Raw genomic sequence first — 27,812 nt, 5'->3', positions numbered from 1 at the left:
TTTCTTTTCAAAAATTTATATTGATCCTAAATATGGGAAGAAAACAATTTTAGAGTGATCTTCTTTGCTGAAAACTACAGGGGACTCTTATAGACTAAAAGGTGTAAGGTTTTTCCTTACACTTCCTATAATGCTATAGGGCAATGCATTTCACAAGACACAATTTCTGTTATTTCAGAACTAATGCTATTGACATCATTTATAAAAAGATATAAAGAGCAAATCAGGGTTGCACCAAAAATAAAAGCAAGCATTTCCATCCATAGTGGGAAGACAGCACTTTGGGAAATTCTAATCTTAGTTGCAAATGTCAAAGATTGCAAATTGGATCTTAGCTAAAAGTGAACTTCTGTCAATGTGCTTCCAATGGCACATTTTTGACAACCAGATTTAAGACAATGCTGAGAGAGAAACAGTGTTGGAAAGAGTGCATAAAGTACCTCCATGTGCAGAATTTTCTTATATATGCTCTATACCCGGCCCTACACCTATAAGCCGACAATGAAAATAATAAAGCATATCAATACCTAAGTCCATAAAATAAGGAGGGTGGAACACATATGCAGAGACTTACACAGACACACACAGATAAACACACAGATACACATCTGATGTATGATGTATGATGTATGTAAGTCCATAAAATAAAGAGGGTGGAACACATATGCAGAGACTTACACAGATAAACACACAGTCATACAGACCCAGACATATTTAGGTCAACAGATATAGACAGACTAGCACTCAGGTTCAGAGAAAGACACAGACAGTGGCCCACCAACATACTTATAGACACACAAACCCAGGTAGACAGACATACATTCAGATAGACACACAGACACAAAAAGATACTGGCAAATACACAGGCACACTCACAGATACAAACTGTCAGACGGACACATAGCAGACATTGACTTCCACATATGTAGACAGACTCAAGGACAGACAGACACATATAGACATGCACACATACATGTGCATGCACACAGGTTGTAGGCACACACACAGAAGTCACACTCAGAAAGGTATGCACAGGGAACATAAGACTTCCACAGACAGACTTCCACAGATAGACAAACTCACACAAATTTATACCCACAATGAGAAAGGTACAAATATTAGCGCTCACAGAGATGCACACACATGTAGCACAATCCTGCACTCATGCACACCCACACACATTCATGTAGAGACACAGCTAATTGGAGGTCTGGTAGCTTGTATTCAGGGCTCACCAGGACATGTGGGCAGGGGTTGGTGTTGAGGAGGAAGGTGAAGTCTGTCTGCTATTGCAGAAAGAACGTGAGATTTGAAAACAGGAATTTTGAAGAGCCTCAACTTTGACACTACCTGTGTGAATGTAAGCAAATGATTTCAGCTCTTTGAACCTCATCCTTACCAGCTGGAGTTAAATGTAAAAAAAACTGTGAAAAATATTTTTCAAACAATGAAAAACACTGAAATTTTCAAGACTGTGATTATTATTATTATTATTATTATTATTATTATTATTATATCGTGTTCCTAAAACTGCAACCAGCAAAAACATGCTCTTAGGAAAAGACAGAGTGAAAGTACTATTTTTGAGGAGCATTTTATCTCAAGGGCAGTGAAGTCACACAAATTGTAGAGGTTGGATTAGAGAAAATGAGGTAAACTTATTCTGATTCTGGAGGAATGGAAATCGATAAAGAGATTTTTGTAGGATCCCTAGAAATTCAAGGACAGAGCAGACATTAATCCTCCATTCTCGGGGCAGAAGTCCTTAAGGAAAATCCTTAGGACATAAGGAAGTCAACATCTGTGAAATGGGACACCAAAGCTGGGAGAAAGTTCACAGAGCCCTTAAGCAGAGCACCCTTCTTCATAGTTCAGGGAAATCCAGCTGGGTCCAGTTTCGCAATGGCATCCAGATAGTAAAATAATGCAGTGTGTTTTCAAGTGATAGCTTATGTTTCTCTGAGAAGTCTAAAAATGAGAATCTAGACAGGTTCTTTTTTAGATTTAGGAAGTAGATTGTATTGGCTCAAGGAGCTTTGTGATAACTTAGGAAAATAGTTTAGAATCTGTTCAGCCTTGCTAAGGTTATGTTTTAAACTGAGCCCATCTTTAAATGTTCAAGTTTTACTAGGTTTTTAAAAAAGTGATTTGCTGGGGTACCTGGGTGGCTCAGTTGGTTAAGCGTCTGACTCTTGATTTTGGTTCAGGTCATGATCTCATGTTTTGTGAGTTTGAGCCCCACATCAGGCTCCGTGCTGACAGCATGGAGCCTACTTAGGTTTCTGTCTCCCTCTCTCTCTGCTCCTCCCCCACTTGCTCTCTCTCTCTCTCAAAATAAACTTAAAAAATATGCTTTGTCATTTAAATGGTCTAATCCTTACCTTTAAACACTCTAATCAAATGACTTCAAATGTATTTTTTTGTTTCAACTAAGAATCCTAACTATATATATATATATATATATATATATATATATATATATATATGTTAATGTGCATTTTAAAAAATAACTGAAATATTCCTGACAGCATGTGTTTTGAATTTTCTGCAACTCAGATATTTTAAATTGTTTAGTAGATTGAGTCGATTCTAAAGGCCATCTAGGTGGAACTGATCTAAATTGGAGGTTGAGAATTCTTAAGAAATACTTTATGGATTTCCTTAGGTGGGGTGATAACAGTGTTAAGTCACTTGACACTAAATTGACACTAAATTTGTAACATCCTTTCTTTGCATATTGGTTGTCTTTCCACTGGAAAAGTTCAACTTCCATGACATTAGGACAGGCTCTAAAGAATCTAAGGAAGATTTAAATAAATTTCGAATGGAGCTCTGCTTACAGAAATGCTCTGGGAAATCCTACAAAAGAGAAGGGAATATTTTTTATATATAAATGTACTTATTTATATATATTATATATATAAATCTATAATATATAAAATATATATGTGTATGTTTTAAGCCATGGCCCTAGGTACCTGGCTTATAGTTTCTTGATTAATCCCCAACAACCAATTGAATTAATTATTATTAATCACAGATGAGGATGTTGAGGCTCAGAGAGGTCATAGAATTAGTGAGTGATAGAACAAGAATCTGAAGTCCGGGTAAGTCTGATGCAAAAACACAAGCTTTTTTCTACTTTTCCACATTTCTTTAAAGGTCCCTCTCATCCCTTCTTTAAACTGCTATGACATTCTTCTTGAAGTGTAGCTCAGATTAAATGTGCCCCATCCACAAGCACCTCTGATGGCTCACAATTATCTACAAAGATAAACCTAAAGTAGCCATGGCAATGCTCTGTTTCCACCTGCCCTTCTACCAGTTACATGTCAGGCACTGGACGAATGCTACATGGAGTATTTACTGAATCTTCACAACAACCCCTGTGTTTAGAAACTATGAAAATTCCCATTTCTCAGATGGAGAAATATGGTAGTCTAACTTCAAATGTGTTGCTCTTATCCACAACCTTATTCAAGTGGATGATGAAGCTGGAAAGGAAGGAGAGAAGGGATAGGAGAGAAGAAAAGGGAGGAGAAAGAGAGAGGGGGGGGAGAAGAGGGAGACCGTGAAGGAGGGAGGAGGGGAGAAAACATTTATTAAATGCCTAAATATATAAATATATATTTATACGTGTATTTATTTACATATAAATATATTTATATGTATTTATATACACACAAAATATATATTATTAAATGTTGTAATATTTAACCTCCTTGCAATATACTACTAGGAGGTTAAATATTACATCATTTAATTCTCATATCCTGACATTGTTTTAGATAAGGAAACTGAAGCTCTGAGATTCTTAGTTTTTTTAAGAGAGATTGGGCATGAGAGCAGGGGGAAGAAGGAGAGAGAAAGAGAGAGAGGGAGAAGCCCAGTGGAGGCTCACTCCCACGACCTTGGGTTCATGACTTGAGCCAAAATCAAGAGAGTAGGGTGCTCAATGGACTGAGCCACCTAGGTGCCCCAAGGCTCTGAGATATTAACCAAATAAAGATAAAGCCAGTGTTGAACACTGGTTATCTTTGTACCACACATGTCCAATACTGTGCTTTGTATATAGTAAGTACTTAATTAAAATGGAATGGAAATGAAAAATAGTGTGTTCATGGGATAAAGAACACAGTGTCAGTCGTAAGACTCAAACTAAGGCAAAGAAAGCTAGGTAAAAATGGATGGATCTAAAGATAAGTGACAAGGTCTGTTAAGAAACAGCTCTGCAAAATTACTATAGTTCTAAAACCGAACATTGTAGGAACATTCTTGAGGATGTTTCAAGCTTTTATGTAGACCCGTAGAAGAAAACCCATGTTTCTCCTGAGAAACTATTTTATTTATATAGCAGAAAATTGTACATAGTAGAAATTTTTTTACGTAGTAGTAGTGGATCTTATAACACATCTCCTTTTTGCCTCATTACCAGGAAGCTCACAATCAAGTCGGTGGCCCATCTCCAGCAATTACATAAAGACAAGAATTTTATGCACTATCTCCTCTCTAGTTTTTAGCTTGTTTCATTGTATATATCACTGCAAACCACCCAAAGTTGTTTTTGCATTAAGGTAAGGTACAAATATAATAGAAGTTTATTAACTTTTTGCTCATTAATTCAAATAGAATCAAACTAATAATCATTTCTAAATGTACAGAATGCCTGATCTGTAAAGGCTGTTCTTAAAGTTAGAGTGAATGTAATTAAAACACAAATTGCATGTTATATATTTCATGATCTAGAATAGCATGTATCTGAAGTATCCCCACTGGCAATGTCAAAAACCCTTTCACAAGGGTCACTAGATCAAAACTGTTTTCATAACAATACTAAGACGTTATTTGCCTATTTTCCAACGAGTGTGAAAGAGTTTCCCAGAAGCTACATGGCATTGTGATACAGCAATACATTGAATGAAGAAGCAGGAAGGAGATTTGAGCTGTCTTCCACTAAGCCAGACATTAAAGAGATTTGCAAAAACATAAAGCTATCCTTCTTACTATTTTTTATTTTGAAAAATATGCTTAGTGCTCAAAAAGTGTTATTTATATTAACATCTAATAGGTTTATAATTGTTATTTTAAAAATAAACATATTAATTTTCAGTTTTAATATCTCTTGTGATAAATATTGGTAAATATTTCTCATATAAATAGACACTCCTTGGGGTCTTCAATAATTTTAAGAATGTAAAGGGGCCCTGAGACCAAAATAAGTTGAAAAGAGCTAATCTAAAAGGGCTGAGAGTTTAGATCTAGAAGAGATTAGATCTAGAAAGATTAAGGGTTAAGGAGTACCTGCCATAGTGGTAGGTTAGGTCTATAAAACCCTTATTGCTACTAAATTTGCTCCATACATGCCCAAACCAACAACTCTATGTGAAATTATTAATTTGGATGCATCGAATTTGAACCCTTTCACTGGGAGATCCATTAACTGAACATGGGCTTTTGACTTAAAACACCTGTAAACAAAAACTTAAAGTCTTATATTTGCTCCTCCCCGCGCCCCCCCCCCCCCACTATCCCTAGGAAGTATCTTAAACCTTGCAAACCTTGTAAAAAATATAAATTCTCACCATTCTTCCATTTAACGTGTAGAAAAGTATGGAGCCAAGCAAGTTTGTTGTTGTTTTTTATGAATTAGGTCTTAAACTAGTAGCTAGGCAACTAATCAAGTAGCCCTGACAACAAAAATAAAAGGAGCCCAATGATTATATTCAGCCAGGAGCCTATACACAACACTGCATAGTTGCCCAATGTTCTTGGTTCAAATGTAAAATCTAACATTAATAAAACTTAAAGTTTTTTCTAGTATTTTAGCATTTTTGTTCTGCAGAAGCTATTTTAGAAAAACACTATCGCAAGTATAAACAGAAAGATTCTTTACAAGGAAATATACATGAAGCATATATATCTAAGTAGACCTATCTCATGATTTTAGCACTCACTTCATTAAAATTGATGTTTGAAACTCAGATGCGTGTCTTGCTTTAGATTTTAAGTGAAGTTGCCTTGTCAATCTCACAGAAATGTAGGGAACAAATGAGACAATGGACAGAGGGAATGTTGGAGCAAAGTGATCTAGAGCTGGTCTTAGTTTCTTGATCTGCAAAACAAGGATAGTAATACCTGTATCTCTGAATTTGGAAAGGTTCAAGAGATATAATACATGTAGTAGTGTTTTTTAAGCTCAGAAGCACTATAAAAACAAAACACACATGTTGTTATGATGTGAAAAGTACTACATAAATTTTATTTATTTATTTATTTATTTATTTATTTATTTATTTATTTATCTATTTATCTATTTTTAAGTTTATTTATTTTGAGAGAGAGAGAGCACACATGGGAGGGATGATAGAGAGCAGAGGGGCAGGGAGAGAGAGAATCCCAAACAGCTTCCTCACTGTGAGGAGCCTGGTGTGGGGCTCAAACTCACGAACCATGAGATCATGACGTGAGCTGATAGCAAGAGTCAGACGCTTAACTGACCGAGCCACCCAGGTGCCCCCATAAATGTTTTTTAAAAGCCAACTACTTAGCATAACACTCTCCAGTTCCATCCATGTTGCTACAAAAGGCCATATTTCATTCTTTCTCATTGCCAAGTAGTATTCCATTGTGTAGATAAACCACAATTTCTTTTTTTTTTTTTTATTTTTTAATATATGAAATTTACTGTCAAATTGGTTTCCATACAACACCCAGTGCTCATCCCAAAAGGTGCCCTCCTCAATACCCATCACCCACCCTGCCCTCCCTCCCACCCTGCCCTCCCTCCCACCCCCCATCAACCCTCAGTTTGTTCTCAGTTTTTAAGAGTCTCTTATGCTTTGGCTCTCTCCCACTCTAACCTCTTTTTTTTTTTTTTTTTTTTTTCCTTCCCCTCCCCCATGGGTTTCTGTTATGTTTCTCAGGATCCACATAAGAGTGAAACCATATGGTATCTGTCTTTCTCTGTATGGCTTATTTCACTTAGCATCACACTCTCCAGTTCCATCCATGTTGCTACAAAAGGCCATATTTCATTTTTTCTCATTGCCATGTAGTATTCCATTGTGTATATAAACCACAATTTCTTTATCCATTCATCAGTTGATGGACATTTAGGCTCTTTCCATAATTTTGTTATTGTTGAAAGTGTTGCTATAAACACTGAGGTACAAGTGCCCCTATGCATCAGCACTTGTGTATCCCTTGGGTAAATTCCTAGCAGTGCTATTGCTGAGAAACTTAACAGAAGACCATGAGGGAGGGGAAGGAAAAAAAAAAGAGAGGGAGGAAGCCAAACCATAAGAGACTCTTAAAAACTGAGAATAAACTGAGGGTTGATGGGGGGGGGGGGGGGAGGGAGGGGCGGGGTGGATGGGTGATGGTCATTGAGGAGGGCACCTGTTGGGATGAGCACTATTTCCATTGTATGGAAACCAATTTGACAATAAATTTCATATTAAAAAACAAAAAAGCAAAAAATAAGCCAACTACTGCTCTGCTTTGCAAATGAGGATGTTATGATTAGAATTTGTTCCCTTACTATAAAATATCTAATGTGTCCAAAACCCTTATGGCACAAGTTGTTATCTTGGGAATAGCTTGACATAGAAAAAAGCACTGCAACTAAACATACTAGTCAACTGCTTACAACGACAACCACTTTGATTCATCAGTACTCTGTACACCTTTGGAAACAACAAAACCTCACTAGTCTCTGTGCTGGATAAGAAGCTCATTCATTCCAAACACACCTTGCTAAACAATTTGCTCACAATCCCTTTTCACTTATTGTTGCATGGCTCTATCGATCTTCTGTCTGAACTTATCCTGTCATACAACAATGAATATCTGAATCAACTGTATATATAAGTAACAAAGAGCTGTGGCAATTGACAATGCAAAGCGGAAGACATCCAGTATGTTTTTCATTTCCAATAAAAGGGGGCAGTATTACATCAGTGTAATACTGATGTACTGTTCTGATATTTTTGCAAAGTATGGTTGAAGAGTAAGAATCTACACTTTCAAAAATTGAACAACTGCTGTTTTTGAACAAATAGAAACAAGTTTGCAATGTGCCTCAGAGACTGAATGATTATTTTCCCATTAACTTGATTGAGAAAGATATCATTTGGCATGAGAAATGTATATAGGTATCAAGAATCAGGTTAAATATTTTCAAATATAATAGATTTAAATTTTGGTTTTTGGAAATATATGAAAATATATATTAAATTAGTAAGGACAAAATCTTCCTAGAACTCTAACATAATCAAATTTAAACATTATCATGTTGGTTGTGGCCAGATTCTAGCAGGTAGCTAGTGTATCCAGGTTACTCTAAGAATGAAAAAGAAAAGTGGGTATCTTGACTTCATAAGAAGGTGCTGTCAGCTTCTTGGTAACCTTCCATTCTAAGACATTTGGGGAGCAGTAGGTTAACCCCTCCACCACTGGAGAGCACCAAAGGGTGAAAATTTAACAAAATTAACAATGATTTGCCAACCTGTCTGAGGTCTTAAAGTAAGTAAGCACCTAATATTAAATGAGCATCCCCTGTGTCAGATATGTGCTCTACATATTTTTTCCCTCAAAATAATCCTTCAAGGAAAGGGTAATTATCTCCATTTTATAAGCATGTTTATTGAGACTCACAGACATTAAATAACTTACGTCAGAAACACAGCACAGGCTACTTCTAGGATTAATCCTGGAAACTGAGTCCCAGGATTATCCATACTCTTTACAAAATACTATGTGGCCTCTAATTCTATTACTGTTCCACACTTAGCCTCCACTTTTGCCTCTTTGTCTATATTAACATCGCTCAACCTTCAGTTTCTTGACTGATACTTTCCAGAGGCAGAACCAATAGACATCATGGCAGAGAAGAATGACCTACCCAGAGAGGAGGTATAGGAAGCAGGGGGCTCAATGCTTTTCTGCTTCATAGATCTTGTTGATTTTTATTGTCTGATTCTATCAAAGTTTTGAGATTGTCAATGTAAAAAGTACTGTTATGTGTAACAGTCTTAAAGATCTCATAGAAAATTAATAAATGAGTCTGGTACAGTTCTATACATAAGAACGTCATTGTCTGGGAATTAGGAAAGCTGAAATCTAATTTCCGTTCTGCCATGAACCCACTATGTGACAATGGCAAGTGATTTTCTTTCTCTAGGCCTCAGGTTTTCCTTCAGTGAACTGAAGTGATTGGGCCAGATCAAATGTAATGTCCCCTCCGGTTCTTTCTATGCTTTTAATCCCATCAATGTACTTGACAGACAGTATGACAGGAGTGTCCATGATAGCTTGCTTTGACACATGATAAGATCAAGCATTTTTCTTAAAAGACTCTCAGGAGGTGAGGGGAATAGCAATTCAGACCACATGCATGTAGATGTGTAATCTACCTATTTATGACCAACTCTGATCAGTAGGGAATCAATCTCCTGGCTCATCAGGATTATTAAGATGAGCAAAATAACCGGATTCCAAAGTAACATAATAGCTATTCAGGAAAGTTCTAACCAATTACCTAGTCAGCACTCAAACCTCAGGAAGGTCAGAGGAGTTAGAGATCACACTTTAACACTGAAACAGCGCACTCTGTCTCACCTCTCCTCTGGCCAGATGCCCTTAGCTGAGCGCTAAGGACATTTGGAAGCAGCCTATTTAAAATTCTGCTGTGTATTGTCATAACTGAAATACTTTCTATCTTAGAGATGTCAAAACAACAAAATTTGGTAAGCAATTAGTCTATAATATGATCTAATTGCACTGGTACTTAGGAATAAAGATGAATGGTGTTCTTGACGTGGAAAGCTACAATTGAGGGCAGTAACTTAGACTTCTGCTGGCAGGACACTCACAATCCAGGCATGGAAGCTATGTTGAAATGATGGAGCATAGCAGCTCCTAAGGTGCTGTTACAGTCTATTGTCCCTACAATCTATATATTTAACAGACCCTGAATATCCTGTGACACAACCAACCAGAACAACTCCATTGGTGCCGTTCTGGCCAATCAAGTCAACAATGTTTCATTTTGAAGTGCTAAAATTGGGATATACCCAATAAAGTGAAATATGCCATGGATAAACATGCATTCTGATGGACATATATGTGAGTCTATATGTTATAAAGACACAAGCATCCCCACTCCTGTGTAATAGATATTTGTCCACACTTACCAAACATATAAAACATGCTTTGTATATATCTAATGCTACTAAATGTCACAAAAACACTCCACAGTGGACATTGTGATGCCTTGCCCAGATCCCACCTCAGGACTGAAAGATTTACTCTCTCAACCTGCAGGGACTGTTGGTGGTAGCCAGCCTTCTTCAGCTGTCGGTCCTCTTTGGCATTGCTTCAGCTAAAGAGAGTCACCTCACCCAAGGTCATGTCTCCTGCCCAGGGTAGCCCTCATCCAACGACTGGTTGACACAAGTGTGTGAAAGCTCACCCCCCCACACACACACACCCAATTTGGGACAATTCTGAATGGCCATGGCAGCCTCGAAGCTTCCTGTGGGGTTTTCTGGGGCTTGACAGACTGCATCATAAACCAGTCCTTCTTTTGTCCTTTTCCTCCCATAGGTGGCAATGAGAGAGAGCACACCCCAATAAACATTCTCGCTAGCCTCGATCTCACGTCCCACTTCTCAAGGAACCCAACTCTGTGACACACTCCTCTGTAAAGACTGTCCAAATAAGAGAGTGACAAGGTATGCTTAATAAGTTATAAGGTTTTGTGACAGAAACACCTTGAAAAACTCTAAAACTGTACTATGGGTTACAAAGAACAAATTCATAAATCTAATTTATGGATCTTTATATTTAAGAAAAATAAGATAATTCCAAAGTGAACAACTCCAAAGACACTTAAAATGAGTTTGTCACAATCCATTCCACCTATCTTATTGCATTGTTATATATTTACCCTCTTTGACCTCAGAAGAAAATCTGATCTTCAGAAGAAAAATCAGTATCCTATGGACCATCACAAAATTAACATGGATGTTTTGATTATAAGAGAGCCAAAGCTACTATGATACTGTTTGACTATTCAGTACCCAAATTTTAACCCTAGTAAAGTCATCTACAGAGACCCCAGTAAAGTCATCTACAGAGACAGCCCCATAAAGACTTTCAACTGGGAAACCAGGGTTTTCTGGTTCTGCAGAAACAACTTTTACCATTTACCCTCAGGGGCTCAGTTATATTCATTGTGACATATTTTAGGTCAAGTTTGGATTTATTAGTATTTTTTAAATCATAACCTAATCTCTAATCTCTCTCCTGTGTCTTCCAAAGCAAAATAAGATTTCAGAACCTCAGACTTCTCGCCCCCAAATGAATTAAGAAAAGTCAATGACCAATACATAAAATTAACCTGTAGTATTTGAAGTTAGTAGAACCTTTAGTTTGAACTCCAAATCTAACTGATGATACAAATTCAACAATACAAGGTCACAGTGTCAGACAGAAAGATCATTGCTGGAAGTAAGGTATGCCCAGTGCCAATTTACTACTAGGTATGGTGCACACGGATTAGGATGCTCTCTTCCAGGCCTGGTTGGAATGACAGAGGGGCTGGCAGAATTGCTTCAACAATTCTGAATTTATTTCTCATTACCCCTTCAAACTGAATGGCTTAAGAACACATTATGTTTTAAATATTCTCTGTGCTAATATTCCAAACAAAAATTTGTAGATGCATTTTTCCAAGAAGATTTCATTCATAACATTAATCAAAAGCAAATGATTTTCATAATTTAATAACAGAATGGTTTTTTAAACAAAATAATTTGTGTGGGTTTTTTTTTTTTTTTTTTTTTTTTTTTTTTTTTTTTTTTGTAGAATGAAGTTTCTGAAACGTATTAATTCTAAATACATTTTATTTAGCCCAGTGATTTTTCAAGTAGGGGCAATTTTCTCCTTCCTCCCCCCATAGGAGACAATTGGCAATTGTCACCAAATGGAGGGTTGCTACTAGCATCTAATGAGTAGAGGCCAGATAGTTGCCCCCACTCTGCCATGATAAAGAATTATCAAGCCAAAAAAAAAAAAAAAGGCAATAATGTTGAGGTTGAGAAATCCTAACCTAACCTAATTAACCTGAAGATTTCATAGCTTTGTGTAGCAACTCATCTGGAAAAGAGTTTAACCATGTGAGTTAGCCAATATGCCAAAATCTGAAAAATTGACTATTTCCTTCCTCTGCCCCTCTCATTATTGTGTGAGGACTTCTTAACTGTGCCAAAATAGTATATTTTGTTCTATATATTCAAGGTCACCCATGGTTTACTTAAAAGGTATAGGAAATAAAAGAAAATGCCTACTCCACCAGGAATGTACTAGGTATATTCACACGTATCTTATTTCATTGTAACTCAGGTTACTATCCTCATATTATAGATGAAGCAACTGAAGTTCAGAGAGGGTAATCAACTTGCCAAATATCACACAGCTGGTAAGTGACAACTCAGTGACTACTATTTCAAGTGAGAATATGTATTTTAAAACTCTTTAATAATTTCTCATATATGCAAAGAAAATTCTGAAATACTAATGATTGTTACTACTCAAAGAAAATTTCTGAATCATTAATAGTAGTTAATAAGGTAAGGAGGATAATTAGCTTTTTACCATATATTTTTCTGTATTAGAAATTTCAGTAAACATGTATTACTTTCACTTGAAAACTAATAAATTTAAAAAAAGATTCTTATAAATAAGTCATTGCCATGCTTCTCAGATTAATTTTAGGACTAACCCTTGACAAAATAGTAAAGTAGGAGATGGTACCAAGTGTATGTATCAGTCTGTTGTTGTTAACCCAATTTCCCACTCAATATCCCTACACCAAAACTTATTTATTCACTCACCCAGCTCCCCCAAAAGGATCTTATAATATTATTCACATTAAAAGTAAATATGTTATTTCATGGTGTTCTCACTGAGAAAACTATCATAGATCAAAAGATCAATTCTGTGTTTATCTCTAATATCAGAATAGTAGAAGAAGTTTGGGGGCAAGACTTTTCTTCTTTTGTGGTCCTGAAACCTCACTCTATATATAACCATCTACCCAGGAAGTTCTCAAAAAGGGGTTCTGCCTTGTGAGGGTAAGGTACTTAGTTGACCGAGCGGATCCAGTGATTGGCATGTGAACCGCGAGTCCCAAGTATATAAAAGTTTATGGCTTAACAGGTTACCAAAAGACACACATTTCCCCAAACAGTTTCTCTCCTACCTGATCTGAACCTCCCACCAAGAGGATCAATCAAGGCAAAGAGGCCAAGTAATCAATTTTTTATTGATTGTTTGATGTTAACATTAGTAAGTGCAATGAGGACTGACATAAAATTTTTTATTAAACTTTGGAAAGTCCACACTTCCAGAGCTAAACCTTCTAATCTATGTGAGGACTTTGATAATGTCCATACTTTGAGAATTCCATCATACTTCCATCCCCTTAAACCCCAGCCCAGCCCTTGAATCTCAGTAGTCTGCTAGTGTGGCTAAAGAGTATAGGGGATCAATCAAGGATGAGAGGTTGATTCAACAAGAGTAATGGCTCTGTATTGCACTGTAATTGGCTGAATTGTGTCTCCAAAATAGATTTGTTCAAGTCCCAACCCTTGGTGTCTGTGAATGTGACCTTATTTGGAAATGGGGTATTTGCAGATGTAATCAAGTTAAAACAAGGTCACACTGGATTAGAGTGGACCCTAAATCGAATGATTTGTGTCCTTATAAGAAGAGGGAGATTTGAACACACACACACACACACACACACACACACACACACACACACACACACATGCAAGACAGCCATATGGAGGGAAGCAGAAATTGGGAGTGATGCAGCTAAAAGGCAAGGAATGGTAAAGCTTGCCAGCAACCATCAGAGGCTAGGAAGAGGCAAAGAAGAAATCTTCCCTAGGGTTTTCAGAAAGAGTATGGCCCAGCCAACACCTTGATTTTAAACTGGCCTCCAGAACAGTGAGAAAAGAAACTTCTGTTGTTCTAAGCCATCTAGTTTAGTCATTGTTACAATTTTAGGAAACGAATATACCCAAAATCTCAGACTATTACATCACCATACCTTTTGAAGAGGAAACAAAGAAAAACACACAACATTCTGGTTATAGCTATACATTCAAATACTCAAGTAACAGTGCACATGACCTTATACTTGTATCATGACTTTTTCCACATGCTACCTTAAAACTCCTAGGAAATAGGACAGTATAAGCTTATTCAAAAGAGTAGAATGTCTATCACAGCACCCATGCTAGAATTAGCAAGGATAGAAACAAAGCGGAGGTTCTTGGTTCTAACTTATAAGTTACAGTCTCAGCCTGTAGTGAATAAACATACGAATGGAAACAACTTTTTAAATTTATTCTAAAACTATTACTAAAGACACTGCCCACTATGCTACTCATGTGTCCCTATATAGTTCTCATGTTTAAAAAAAAAAACTTTCAGAATGTGGCACTGGGAAAATACCGTCATCTCTTTTTTAAAAAAATGGCATGTTTCATTCACTCATCAGATAATCAGAATTTTTCACCCAGTGTACTACAATAGCCTCTCAACTTGTCTCCTTATTTCCATACTTATTTTTTTCTTTTTAAGTTTATTTATTTTTGACAGACATACACAGAGAGAGAGAGAGAGAGAGAGAGAGAGAGCATGCACACATGAGAGAGGGGCAGAGAGAGAGTGCAAGAGAGAGCATCCCATGCAGGATCTGTGCTATCCCTACAGAGCCCGGTGTGGGGTTCAAACTCAGGAACCTGTGAGATCATCACCTGAGCCAAAATCAAGAGTCAGATTCTTGAGTCAGAATGTGTTTACATTCTTAACTTCTACAGTCCATTCTTGCATATTGGTCAGGATGATCCTTTTATATGTAAATCAGATCATGTTTGTGCCCTGAACAAAACCCATCCAGGGATTCCCATCACCCTCAGAATAAAATGCAAATCCTTTCCAGGGCCTACAATGTCTAGCAAGTTCCACCCCAGGCTATCACTTTACTCTGTGTCCCACCTCTCTTCCTTCTCATATGCTAGTTTTGCTACATGGATCTCCTTGTTGGTGGTCTATACTCTAAGGTCCTCTGTACTTATCATTCCTGCTGCCTAGATCCTTTTCCTCTGACTCATCACATCACCTACACCATGGTCTCCATGAAGTGCTATTTCCTCAAAGTCCATTCCACCCCATCGAAAAGAATAACCCTGTAACTCCCTACTTCCTTAACTTGCTTCTATTTCTCTCATGGCATCTATTTCACCTCCTGACTTTACTGACATGACATTACGTAGTTTTTAATTTCCTCATGGCCTTTGCTCTCCTAGAGTGTAAGCTCAATGAGAGCAGGGATTTTTGTCTGATTTGTTCACTGTTGTATCTCCAGTGCCTGGAACAGTGTCTAATACAGAATAAGCACTTGATACATAATCTGTTGAATCAAAAAATAAATGAATGTGTTTTGAAAGTTGCTTTACTTTAATTTTTTGCCCTGGCGGATAGGGAACTTAGCAATAAATTCAATGGTGAGTCACAGTAAAGAGTAGCCTTCATCCTGAGCATATATGCTTCTTCCTTCTTTTTATATATTCAGATATTCTATTCCTCTTCTAATAACCTCATATATTCCCTTTATTACAAAATATTTTAAATCTTTTGTAATGGGACAGAAAGATACCAGTAGGCAGGTAGGTTGGGTGCCAGGTTGGGTGCGTGGGAGGCAACCCCACAGTAAGTGGGAAAGGGTGTATTTGTTCATCAGCAGTAACGTCGAAGCCTTCAAGCTAGAAGCCCAAATCTCTGGCTGCCTGGAAAGAGTCAGAGGAGAATGAGCTAATGGGTCCAGCAGAGCCAGTGAAGGAGGGAAGCAAGTTTTACCTTTTCATTCCTGCAGTTGTTCAGCCCCATATTGTTCATGGAAGATAGTTTCCCATCAACACCATGTGGCTGTTGCTGTTGTTGCTCCCGCTGGATCTGTTCTCGCATCTTCCGAGCCTCCTGAATGGCTTTCATCACTGTGTCCTGATCTCCAAACAGGGCAGGGGAGTTGAGACTGGACAGGATATCTGCACACACAGGATGCATTATTAGAAGCTTATCAGGTTAGATGCTAACAAAATACTGCCACTATCCAATCCCCTGTAGAATGCTGCATTCTCCAGACAAAGAAAGGGTATGTTTGTTATTAAGAAAATTGCAATACTATACATAGAGCACAGGGAAACCAAGCTGTGCTGGGTTTTTAGCCCTTGGAGGATACCCCAGCACTCCAGTCCCACCTCCTCACAGATGAGGGTTCCTAGATTCCAATTTTGTGTGTGCGTGTGTGTGTGTGTGTGTGTGTGTGTCTGTCTGTCTGTCTTCTGGCTACATCTACCAATTAGATGGGGAGTAGTCGGGAAGAAGGGGGTAGAGACAGGTACGGAGATCTCTGTGCAGGATGCCTGTTACCCTGGGTACACTAATGCAAGAGAGCTGTCTCTGGCCTAGCAGAAACAAATTCTGTGAGGCTACATGTGTACATTAGTGACATCTTTATCTGTGTGCTCATATGTCCACTGCAGGAGAGAGGAGGCGGGAAGGAATACACTGCACTCCCCATTCCCCAATCACTGGCTGGTTAATGAAGCATTCTACTCATCATGCTGCCTCAGTTATTTACCAAGAGAATGACAACCCATTCCCTACCCCCAACCGAACACCCACTGCTCTCAGCTCCCTGTTTTCGTGATAGCGAGGCTGTATGTGTGGGAATGGTTTTCACATCAGTACAAAGCTCCAAGTACAGTGAGAATAAATATTTACTTTCATTATATTCCATGCAACTCGGAGGGGGAAAAATGAAATTAAACTGACTAATTCTCCTCCATGGCTTCTATTTTACTATAGGTTAAAAATTAATACTTTATATAAGCTTTTCCAATTTTAGACAGAAAGAGGGCAACTGCTTGCTGACTGATAGATTGCAGCTGCTATGGTAAAGTTTAATGCGATCCACTTGTTTGTATCCTGGTATGAACATTTCATAGCACATGTATGTGTATATGCATGCACACACCTCAGACAGAACAGAGAGAACCAGACTAGAGTCAAGCCTATGCCACGCCTCTACGTGTGTGCAATACATGTGCATATGAATGCGTTTAGAAAAAATTCCAAAGGCTGTCTATAGAAAATTATTTAAAAGTCAAACAATCACTTGTTAGGATTTAGAAAACCCATTATATTTTGCTCTGGAACTCTTCTGATAAAAACAAAACAAAACATTTCTATCCAATATTGCCTGGACAAAATTGTGATTGCTTCAGCCTATTTCTAGCTCATGATCCAAGAAATATGCTCTGCTGAAGGATAAACTCCATAAGAGCAGGGCCTGTGACATAGTCTCCTTTGTCCCTCATGATGCTCAGTATACATAGCAAATACTTTCCAAACAAAATTCAGAATTAGACTATGGAAAGGCTATTTCAAGATCAAGCCTAGTATTTATCCTTAAGTTGGCTTTTTTTTTTTCCTTATCTCATAGCTTCCAACAATCCAGCAACCGTATTCACATGCTGGAAACGACTCACTTCTCTCTCCCACACGAGTATCACTGACTTGGAGTGAAAACCTCCTGGCCCCTCGAGGAGGCACTCTGACTCAAAATGAGAATAGGCTGCTGTATGAATCCTAATGTCCCAAATCTGAATGAGGAAAAATTATGTCTCACCATCAGAAGATTCACTTAACCCCAGCACAGTGCAGCAAACACTCCAACTGTGACCTCACATAAAACAGCACTGAGTTTATAGAACTCAGGTGAGAGGACCCAGATTCTAGTCTTCTTGGCTTTACTAATTAATAGCTACCTGGCTGTGAGCAAGCCATTTTACCTGTAAGAATCGCAGTTTACTTTATCATACAATGAGGGTAATAATGCACTACCACATAAGATTATTATGAAAAATCAAATGAGATATGTAGGCAAAAATGACTTTTAACGTTTTTGTTTTTTTTTTTTTAATTTTATTTTTGGGACAGAGAGAGACAGAGCATGAACGGGGGAGGGGCAGAGAGAGAGGGAGACACAGAATCGGAAACAGGCTCCAGGCTCCGAGCCATCAGCCCAGAGCCTGACGCGGGGCTCGAACTCACGGACCGCGAGATCGTGACCTGGCTGAAGTCGGACGCTTAACCGACTGCGCCACCCAGGCGCCCCCAAAAATGACTTTTAAACTGCACATGACTACACTTACATATTATTTTGTTTATTATAATAAGCATTTCAGGCTCTGGGACTCAATAAGGCAAGGAAGGTAATGTGAAGAATCTAAATCCCCAATCCCTTGGAATCTCTGTATCTTACAGAAGACTAAGAGGCTTAGTAACAACATGTTAATACTTATTTGGCACTCTGCTACTGACAAATGCTTTTACATTTATTGTTTCATTCCACATGTGTATGTAAATCTGTTGGTATTGGTTCAGTCCAGTCTTTTTAAATAGCATGACTTCTAGGTGTCAGACACTGTTAGGCATTTTATATGCATTTTTCTCTCTTAATTCTCACAACAACCTATGAGCTAGGTAATAATATTCCCCTCTAAGAGATTAGGAAACTGAGTTCACAAATATTAAATAACTTTCGCAGGGTCACATAACGAGTAAGTGAAGGCTCTGAGTCCAAGTCTGTCTGATGCCAAAACTCATGTTTTTCCTCTATACTTCTCACTGGGGTATGAATGTCCCTAGAGATACTTGGCAATATATCAGAGAGTGTAAGAAACCAGAGGATCATTATGACATAACTTATCAGATACCAATCTTGTTTCATATTATGCCATTGAAGCGTGTCATTCACATTTGTTTTAAAGCAAAACTAATAAGGAATAAGATGTAAAATTCACATACATTTAAAAAAGAAAATATAAAGCTTCAAAGAAACTTGGGACTTTTAGCAGGCAGCTTGGAGGTCAGGTCCCTTTAGGCCCTTGGAGTTTTCTTGATCACTCTCGTCTGCCTAGAGTTGCTTCAGCGGCAAAGCACTAACCAAACACAGAAATCCCCAAGTCTCTGATTTGCTAGATCTAACTCATCAGCATCTAAATAACCCATCCCGGCAGGATTTATATTATGACTTTTCCAAAAGTTCTAATCACCCCAAGACACCAAAAGGTGTTAGTTATGCTTTAGTAGAAAGGACTTTACTTCCCCACCCCCGTCCCCGGGACTAAGGAACACTTTGGAAACAGGGATCAGTCAGCACTGAACAGGTTTGCTTTATTTTTACCCAATTCATACATCTGTTCCTGTTGTTGACCTTTCCATTTACCTAAAGAGGATCCTCTTCCCAAACTTCCTCCAATGGGGCTGGGGATGCTGCTTTTGTTAGGCAGATTAACGGGGCTGGTTTTGCTGGCTGGGAAGAGACTCTGGGTGGGAGATGTTGGGGACTTTACAGGCTCGGCTGTCTTGGGTCGGGAAGAGAGATTTAGCGGCTGTGCTGCTGCTTCGTCCTACAAGAGTTTAACATAAATAATTATTAAAAAAGAAGACAAATGAAGCACATTATCACTTAGTAAGCCACAGTTATTTTACACCTCAGAGACAATGCCACATTCTCCTGCAATAATAACAAAAGAAGCTAATTATCTACCTCCTTGAAGATTCATCGGAAGGAAACCTCATTAATTTCCCTGTGTTATGCTTCTATTTACATTAACTGTGTAGTTGGATCATTCTTTTTGCCAAATTAAAATCTGAATTAGCTCACATTACAGCTTAATTTCCTAATGTGTTTTCAAGGATCTAAATTAACCTAGGGCATTTACAAAGAATTATTTAAAATTTCAGCAGCTCTGTAGTGCTTTTGTGTTATTCTCTCTGAAAAGTTCCTGCAACTATAAATAGGCTCTGCAGCTAATTTTTTAATATATATTTTAAATCAAACAATTGCAAGTACTTTAAAAATGGAAACACAGGCTTCTTCTGCTCTCCTGGGCCTCTGCCCAGGGAGCCGCATGCCACAGCATGGCTTCTATGTGGCTTTCTGGGTGTGGACACGCCTCATGGTCTATATTCTGGTCTCTATTCATGTTTAAAATTAATTTTTGCAAAGAGCAAGCACACATTATAATTATGTTTTACATACCATGCTATATGTAATTTATTTTTCATGTCTAAAGTGATGTTTCTTTATAATCTTTGCTACACATATTTACAGAGTGTCTATTTTAAGATGCCTGCCCTTCTATACCAAGCACAGTATTCACATATCTGGCTTGTAACTCTAGTGCAACCAGGAGCTTGAAAGCTAAGCTCCTTGCCTTTATTTTGTCTCATTTATCCTGCCGTTAAACACACATAACAACACGCCCATCATTCTAGAAATTTAGTTGTAATATAAACATGTTCATTTAAATGTTCAGTTTTTTTTTTTCATTTTTTTTTTTTTTAACGTTTATTTATTTTTGAGACAGGGAGAGACAGAGCATGAACGGGGGAGGGTCAGAGAGAGAGGGAGACACAGAATCTGAAACAGGCTCCAGGCTCTGAGCTGTCAGCACAGAGCCCGACGCAGGGCCTGAACTCACGGACCGCGAGATCATGACCTGGGCCAAAGTCGGCCGCTTAACCGACTGAGCCACCCAGGCGCCCCTAATGTTCAGTTTTAAGATCTATATTATTGTGCTCTAAGATAAAAATTGTTGGCAAATGTTAACTTCTGTTTTGCTTCTGAAAAGGCACAGAGAACTTGCTTTTAATAATGCCATTTTTTAAAGCACACAGTAGAGCTTGGAAACAACATCCTCCCCGTTGGCAAACATGTGACTTCTCTGGGGTTCAATTTCTTCATTTGTAGAAAAAGAGAGCCTGATTCTAGCTGATCTCTATGGTCTTTTCCTGTATCAATGGTCATTGTTTAAGGGGAGGGACAAAAAAGATACCAGAACAGACTACTCAAGAAGATTAGAAAGAGAAAATAGAAATCACATGCACAGAGAAGCCAGTACACAGCAGGCATTGTGCTAGACACTTTCACACATATTCACTCCTTTAACTAGCAATAAGTCTATGAAGTTGGGGAGTACTATTCTAAATTGACAGGGGAGGAAGGGTCAGAGTGATAAAATCACTGTCCAAAGCCATACGTGGAGGGACAGCACTTGAATTCCACTTTACTGGATTCCAAATCCCAGATTCTCTTTCTATTAAACTATCAGAGAAAATAAGTCACTCAATAACGTAGTGAATATTTTTTTTTGTCTTGGTAGGAAATAGATAATCCAGTACATCTGTTGAGATGTACATTTATCTATATCTACACGGAGGATAGGTCTCAGGAAACACAGTTATATCTACTATGCACGTCAAAAACATCTTACGTGCATCATTACAATGTATTTCTCTTTTCTCTACACTCAAAGGATATTTAGACTAGTTCCTTCACTCCTTTCTAAATAATAGTGATTTATATGCTAGATATTTGGTTTTCTCCATGTTTCTTTTATTTGGGGTTCACTGTGATTCTTAGATATCTGAGTTCAAAGTGTTCTTCAATGTTAAAACATTTTTAGCCATTACTTCTTCAAATATATTTTTTCTGTTCCTTCCTTTTCTTTCTGGGGCTCTAGGAGCATACTAGGTCATTTGATGTCCAACAGCACTGATAGTCTTTTTTTTTTTTTTTTTTTTATGTATTTCATTCTGGATAGTTTCATCATTCCATCATCAAGTTCACTAATCTTTTCTTCTGTGATATCTAATTGTTACTAATCCCATCAGTACTAATCCAGTATAGTTTTCATCTCAAAAACTATTTCTCATCTCCAGACATTCCATGTATGTGTTCCATGTCTTGCCTTATAATGCTCATATTTTCCTCTATCTTCTTGAACATGTGGTGTTTATAATATCTTTTATTTTTCAGCTTTGAATATGCTCTATTTATTTTCACAGCTCAGTAATTGCCACTTCCACCAACAATGCCACTGGGCATGGGAAGCATCAAATCCCTTGTCACCATGGCAGGCCTGATACTGGTTCTCACAGCATGCCCTTAGCTTGACATAAATTTTGTGGGTGTGTTTAGGGGGATGATTTGCCTACCTTCTCATTTGGCAAAGTTGGAAGTCCCTATATAGCTGTTTTTACCATCTTAACTACTAATTCTATCATCTGAGCTATTTGGGGGCCTATTTCTATTGATTGAGTTTTCTCTTCATTATTGTTCATATTTTCTTGCTTCTATAAAAGCCTGGCAATTATTTTGTTAATGTTTGTTTATTTTTGAGAGAGAGAGACAGAGCACAAGTGGGGAAGGGGCAGAGACAGAGAGAGACACAGAATCTGAAGCAGGCTCCAGGCTCTAAGCTGTCAGCACAGATCCCCACGCCGGACTTGAACTTGTGAACTGTGAGATCATGACCTAAGCTGAAGTCGGATGCTTAACCAAGTGAGTCACCCAGGTGCCTCAAAGGCCTGGTAATTATTGAATGGAGGCTACACACTGTGAATTTTACAGTTCTGGGTGTTGGAGTGTGGGCATTTTTCAAATATTTTGGACTTTGTTCTGAGACACATGTTCTGAGACACAGAAAAATTTGATCCTTTCTAGGCTTGCATTTAAGCTTTGTTAGGCAGGTTCAGAGCAGCCATTAATCCAGGGATAATTTGGTCCCATTACTGAGGTAACACCCTTCTGAGGAACCCTACCTGATACCCCATGCGTCAGGAGATCTTTCCACTCTGGCTAATGGGAATACAAACCCATTCTCAGTGCTTTGTGAACCTTGTGATAGCTTTGCCTGCTACATCTGGTATTTTTCATTGGCCTCAGAGGGTTTCTTCATATGCATATGATGATCAATACTCCACTAAATACAGGAGAATCCCCTACAGATTTTCAGTCCTCTCTCCCTCTGTGCAGCTCTCTCCTCTCTGGTACTCTACCTCACAAATTCTTATCTACCTTGGCATCCCAAAACTCAACTCTATGTCTCTATTCAGGGAGCTGCCATGTTCCGTGTGGGTATCCCTCCTTGCACTCTTACCTATAAACAACCTTTTGACAGTAAACTGGAATAACTGTAGTACTTTTCTCATTTGTTTCTCTTTTCTCAGGAGTCACTGTCCTATATTCCTACTGTAAATATCTGAAAATCATTGTTTTATATGTCTTGTCCTGTGTTTCAGTTACTTAAGCTGGAAGACTAAATCCGATCCCTGTTGCTCCATCATGGCTGAAAATGGAAATCCTCCAGGTATTTTGTTAGGCTCTCTTGGTACACAACTAGATGCTTCAATTATGATCGCTACTACCACCACCACCACCGTCATGTTTATTACCATCAGATCATCATCATCATGATCACTGCTATACTAACATTAATGAAACACTCACTATGTGCGAGAGGACTTAAGACTCATGATAATATTAACTCCCATTTCTCAAAGCAGAAAACTAAGGCTGAAAGAAGTTAAGTAAATTGTCCAAAGGGACGGATGGTGAAAGTGGTAGAACTGAAATCTGAACAAAAACATTCTGATTTCCAATATTGATATTTATTGTAGATAAAAATTCTCAGGGAAAGAAGGTACAGTAAGATGATCTATGTTTAATTTTGTTACCTTCAGCAAACTATGCCTCATGTCATGTGGTCATGTTATATACAGAGGGAAAGCAATGATTATAGACAGAAATATTTTAGTGACCATAATCCTTTCAATTAGCAAATCATGAGATTATTCTCAGAACTTCTTCATTAGTAGGCAGAAGCTTTTATTTTTTTTCATTTCAAACATTTGCTTTATGTCTTGGTCTATATATTTTTACCCACACATACAACAAACAATCTAGTAAGTATAAGGAATGTTTCCTTTGTTATTAACATAAAATATAGTCAAGTCAAATTATATAGAGAACTCCCTAAGAATTTGCATGTGGTCAAGTGAGTAATAAAACTCAGTTGGCCCACAAAACTGGAATGGTAAAAGCAGATGTAAACTTGAATTTAACCAGGGAACATTTTACTCATCCAGTAAAGACTTGGTTTGGTGCAGTTCCATTTGGCCAACTCACTTCTAAAGTGACTTTTTCATGTTAAAATATCTAATACTCAATACTTCAAGTCAATACCGTCTGATATGTTCATACTCTAACAACTACAATTAAACAAAGTGCTGTGGTTTGAGTTGTAGCGTTCTCTTATTCACAAACAGAAACTCTTGGAACACAAAATAGGTAGCTTGTTTCTGTAAGTAACGCTATCTTATTAAATGTAAGCTGCTCTTGTTATAGCTCAGTATTTCTAACAACAAAGCATAAATGTTCATCTATGTCTTTGGAGAGTTTAAAGCATGGGTGGCATTAAATTAATTCCTTTGGGCAGGAATTTTGAGATACTCAAAATTTGGAGTATCTCAAAATTGCAGGCAGGAATTTTGAGATACTCAAAAACATTATGGAAAAATAATACATTTTCAGTGGCTTTGTGGCATTTGATGCTATTTTGTTGGCCTTAGATGTTTCCCCGTGAAAATTTAATAATTGCAGAATTTCTCCAGATGTAGTACTTTGGGCACATTACAACAATACATCTGCGCTGGCGTATCCCTCCGAGTAGATAAGTCAATGATACAAAACAATTGTCCCCCTGAACTATATTATAAAAACCAACCAGTACCACCTATAGGTACCAGCTGCAGCACAAAGTTGGAGCGCATCATCCATTTCCCTCTGTCGCCAAGTACCTCCTGGGTGCCACATTTTAAGACACTGAAAATTAGTGAGGAAAGGCATCTATCAATGTCCCAGCCATAACTTGGGAGAGCCTGCATATCCTCTCACAACTACCGGGCATCAAAGCATGAATAGATAATGATACCACTCATTCCTCAGAGCCCATTTTATAAATGTTTTCAGAGGACAGTCCTTTATCCACAAACCATATAAGGCCCAGCACTAGATTCTTTTCTGTCCCCCTTTTTAAAATCTAAAGTTTTGAGAACCTCCTTTTCTGGTACTGTAAGTTGGCTCCCACCTGTTTCAGGAACTTAGAGAGAAAGTGTCACAAATCTATGAGAAAGACTGGTAATAAAACCATGGCCATTCATGCCAATGAACATTAAAAAATAAAAGCCAGAATCCAAATGGGGAAAACTCTTGAGAAGTGAGTTTGCAGATTTAGGTAAAGCGCTCACAATATGGCACTATTGTTATCAAAAGGGAAACACCTGTTTCTCAGTGCTCAATCATGAAATTTACCATAAAGAGAAGCATTTGGGTTTCCTTTATGCTGCTATGCTTCCTGCTGCTTATTCCCAACCCAGCCTGGTTCACTACTTTTCTTGTGAAGCTGTTTTCCAAACTGTTTTCACAATCCTGCAAAGCAAGTACCTTAACTTGAGTTACAGGGCTGGTCCCTCTCTTTTCATTTTTTATCCCGGTAGGTGAGACTGCCCCTGCTGTGTTTGGTGGCTGTGGAGCGGATGGCATCTTTGCTCCAGGTGACACCTGCATGCTGGCCAGCTGAGCGGCATAGAGCTGCTGCAAAACAGGGGAGACAAACATTATCTCTTTAGATGCAGCTGAAATTGAGTTTCAAAAAACACAAAACAAAACAAAAAACAAAAACAAAACTTACCGTGTTGTTACATAACTACTCCCCTGACAACCTTGTGATTTCTCTTTCACTATCTTTTAAAAAGGGAATGTGAGAGCCCAAATAATAGAAAGAAAGAGTACTAGTATGGGAGCCATTGTCTTGTTCCTGGTGCTTGTAGCAGTAAACTTGATGAACGTGAACAAAGGATTCGGTTGCTCTAGAACTCAATTTCTTCAGTACAAAAAGGAATTTGACTAAATGGTCTCTACGGTTCTTTCTAGCGCCTAAAATCTTTATGAAAAGTTCTTTAAATGTCAATATGTCCATTCATGCAATTTTAATATTCATGAACTAAGAAACTAATCTGAACTTTCCTAGGGATTCCTGGAAGAACACTGTTCTTATTTAATACTGAGCAAGCTTCTCTGGGGATGCTGATCCTTCCGGATGATAAGAATGCTGCCTTCAAGATCCCCAGGCCCAACAGCAGGCATTGTTTTCTTGGGGTCTTATTTCTAGGCAGCATATAAAATAATCCTCAAGAGAATATAGCCAGATTTGTGACCAAAAAAATGAAATGAAATGAAATGAAACTTCTCTTTCCTAGCACAGGATGTTAAATCCTTGACTGTTGTTTTATTAGCTTTTGGTTGAAATTGATAATAAATGAATGTGTTGATCTTCTATGGTTAGCCAGAATTCAGATGCCTCAGTCTTCACACTGTTTAATGCTTGGGAACTCCATTCAAATATTTTCTTTTCTTCTTATAATCAAGATTAAGCCATTACCTTGACAGTCCTATGTGTATCATAATAAAGAAGCTTCCTAGTTCATCAACCACAGAGAAAATAGCTCAAACTTTGTCATATTAGTAAGGGGGAAAAAAAACAGGTGGTTTGTATGTAATTTCCAGCATTACTATCATTCAGATGGACAAATAAAAAAAATTACAGTAATCAAAAACAGACCTTTCAGCACATGTAATTAAATGAAAGCTTAATAAAGAATAATTTGCAAGAGCCAGATGTGCTTATGTCATGATTGTTGCTTTCTTTGGAACAATTTTTCTAATATAACAAGCCTCTAAAGAAATTAAAGTTTCATAATTCTGTATGTGCAATGACTCAGTGGCAAGAAAAATTCACAAGTAAGAGTAAGTCAAACTGCTAGAACTTAGGGGGAGAAAAGGCTGCCTCTTCTATTTCCTTTTTACTCTGTGGTATCCTTTTCCTTTGAAATTCAGCCAAGTGTCTTCAAAAGAGGGGCAAGTGAAGCTTCTGAAAATTTGCTTCTTGGATAAAGCCACTGAAGAAAAGTTTGGTATTGAATGGAGTGAAGATGGTTGAGAGCTGAGATAGTGTTGGCTACATGGTATCTGGTATCATGACTAATGTGCCCTACGACTGAGTATTAAAGAGTCATGAAATCTTTGAGAGGCAGGAGTCCTTAAGCATCATTTATGCCTTCATTTTACCTCAATAATTCAAGATCAGACGATCTTGAGTCCTCCAGGGAACTTCAACTAGTGAAAAAAAAACACAGAAAAAAAAAATCCCTGGGAACAAATCTATTTTTTTAAAAGCTGACTAAATTCAGAAATCCTTCAGCTTGAACAAGATAGTCGCTTTTTAGAAATAATGTTAATTGCTTCCTCTAAAGCTTTGATAATCATTTATTTTATATCTCTCTCTACTGGTTTGTACCTACGAGAGGAATGACCCCAGAAACACTGAGATTCCTCAGACGTGGGGTTCCTCAGAGTTCCTGGTGAGCTGCCATCACTGATACATTAGAAGCAAGAAGGGGCATCTCCACACACCACAAAATTTATAGAGCTGAGTAAACTGGTCAGTAGGAGATCAGAAAAGATTTAGTAGAATAAGCTTCAAAATAAAAAAACCAGAAAATAGAATATGATGTAAAGATAGAAGGCACTCACAAAAATAAAAATTTTCACACTCTGTCTGACAAAATGCATAATTTTAGATATAAGTACCATGCTTTTCAGACTGAAGATTGCAGATCTGACCTGGGTAAAAAGAATGTCGTTCATTGAATAGGTATAGGCTTGCCAAATGATTTCAAAGATAGCTCATCTTCTGAGCTAACACTAATTGAGTATGTTCTATATGCAAGGCTCTGTTTTAGGAGCTGTGGAGGTTTCAAAG

The 27,812-nt window shown here is 37.8% G+C and overlaps 1 protein-coding gene and 1 long non-coding RNA gene across 28 annotated transcripts in view; one reads left to right on the top strand and one right to left on the bottom strand.

The window, feature by feature from the left end:
• Window positions 1-27,812, bottom strand: part of SOX6 (SRY-box transcription factor 6) — a 697,806-nt gene that overhangs the window by 65,227 nt on the left and 604,767 nt on the right. For 24 of the 27 annotated variants that reach the window (XM_019456423.2, XM_019456414.2, XM_053899942.1 and 21 more), the window contains 3 exons: window positions 25,436-25,585; window positions 19,370-19,553; window positions 15,934-16,121 (listed from right to left, as the gene is read on the bottom strand). In XM_019456423.2, the coding sequence (XP_019311968.1) occupies window positions 15,934-16,121; window positions 19,370-19,553; window positions 25,436-25,585 (522 nt within the window). The remainder of the gene's footprint in view (window positions 1-15,933; window positions 16,122-19,369; window positions 19,554-25,435; window positions 25,586-27,812) is intronic. The other 3 variants (XM_053899941.1, XM_053899953.1, XM_053899954.1) reach the window with 1 other exon arrangement.
• On the top strand, window positions 23,233-26,351 carry LOC109271188 (uncharacterized). The gene is made up of 2 exons (XR_002081868.2): window positions 23,233-23,300; window positions 26,022-26,351. It is a non-coding gene; the product is annotated as an uncharacterized LOC109271188 (long non-coding RNA).

This window comes from Panthera pardus, unplaced genomic scaffold (assembly GCF_024362965.1).
Source record: "Panthera pardus isolate Hobbes unplaced genomic scaffold, ASM2436296v1 HiC_scaffold_12, whole genome shotgun sequence".
NCBI lineage: Eukaryota > Metazoa > Chordata > Mammalia > Carnivora > Felidae > Panthera > Panthera pardus.
Note: the sequence above shows the minus strand (reverse complement) of the source record. Positions and strands in the feature narration are given on the sequence as shown.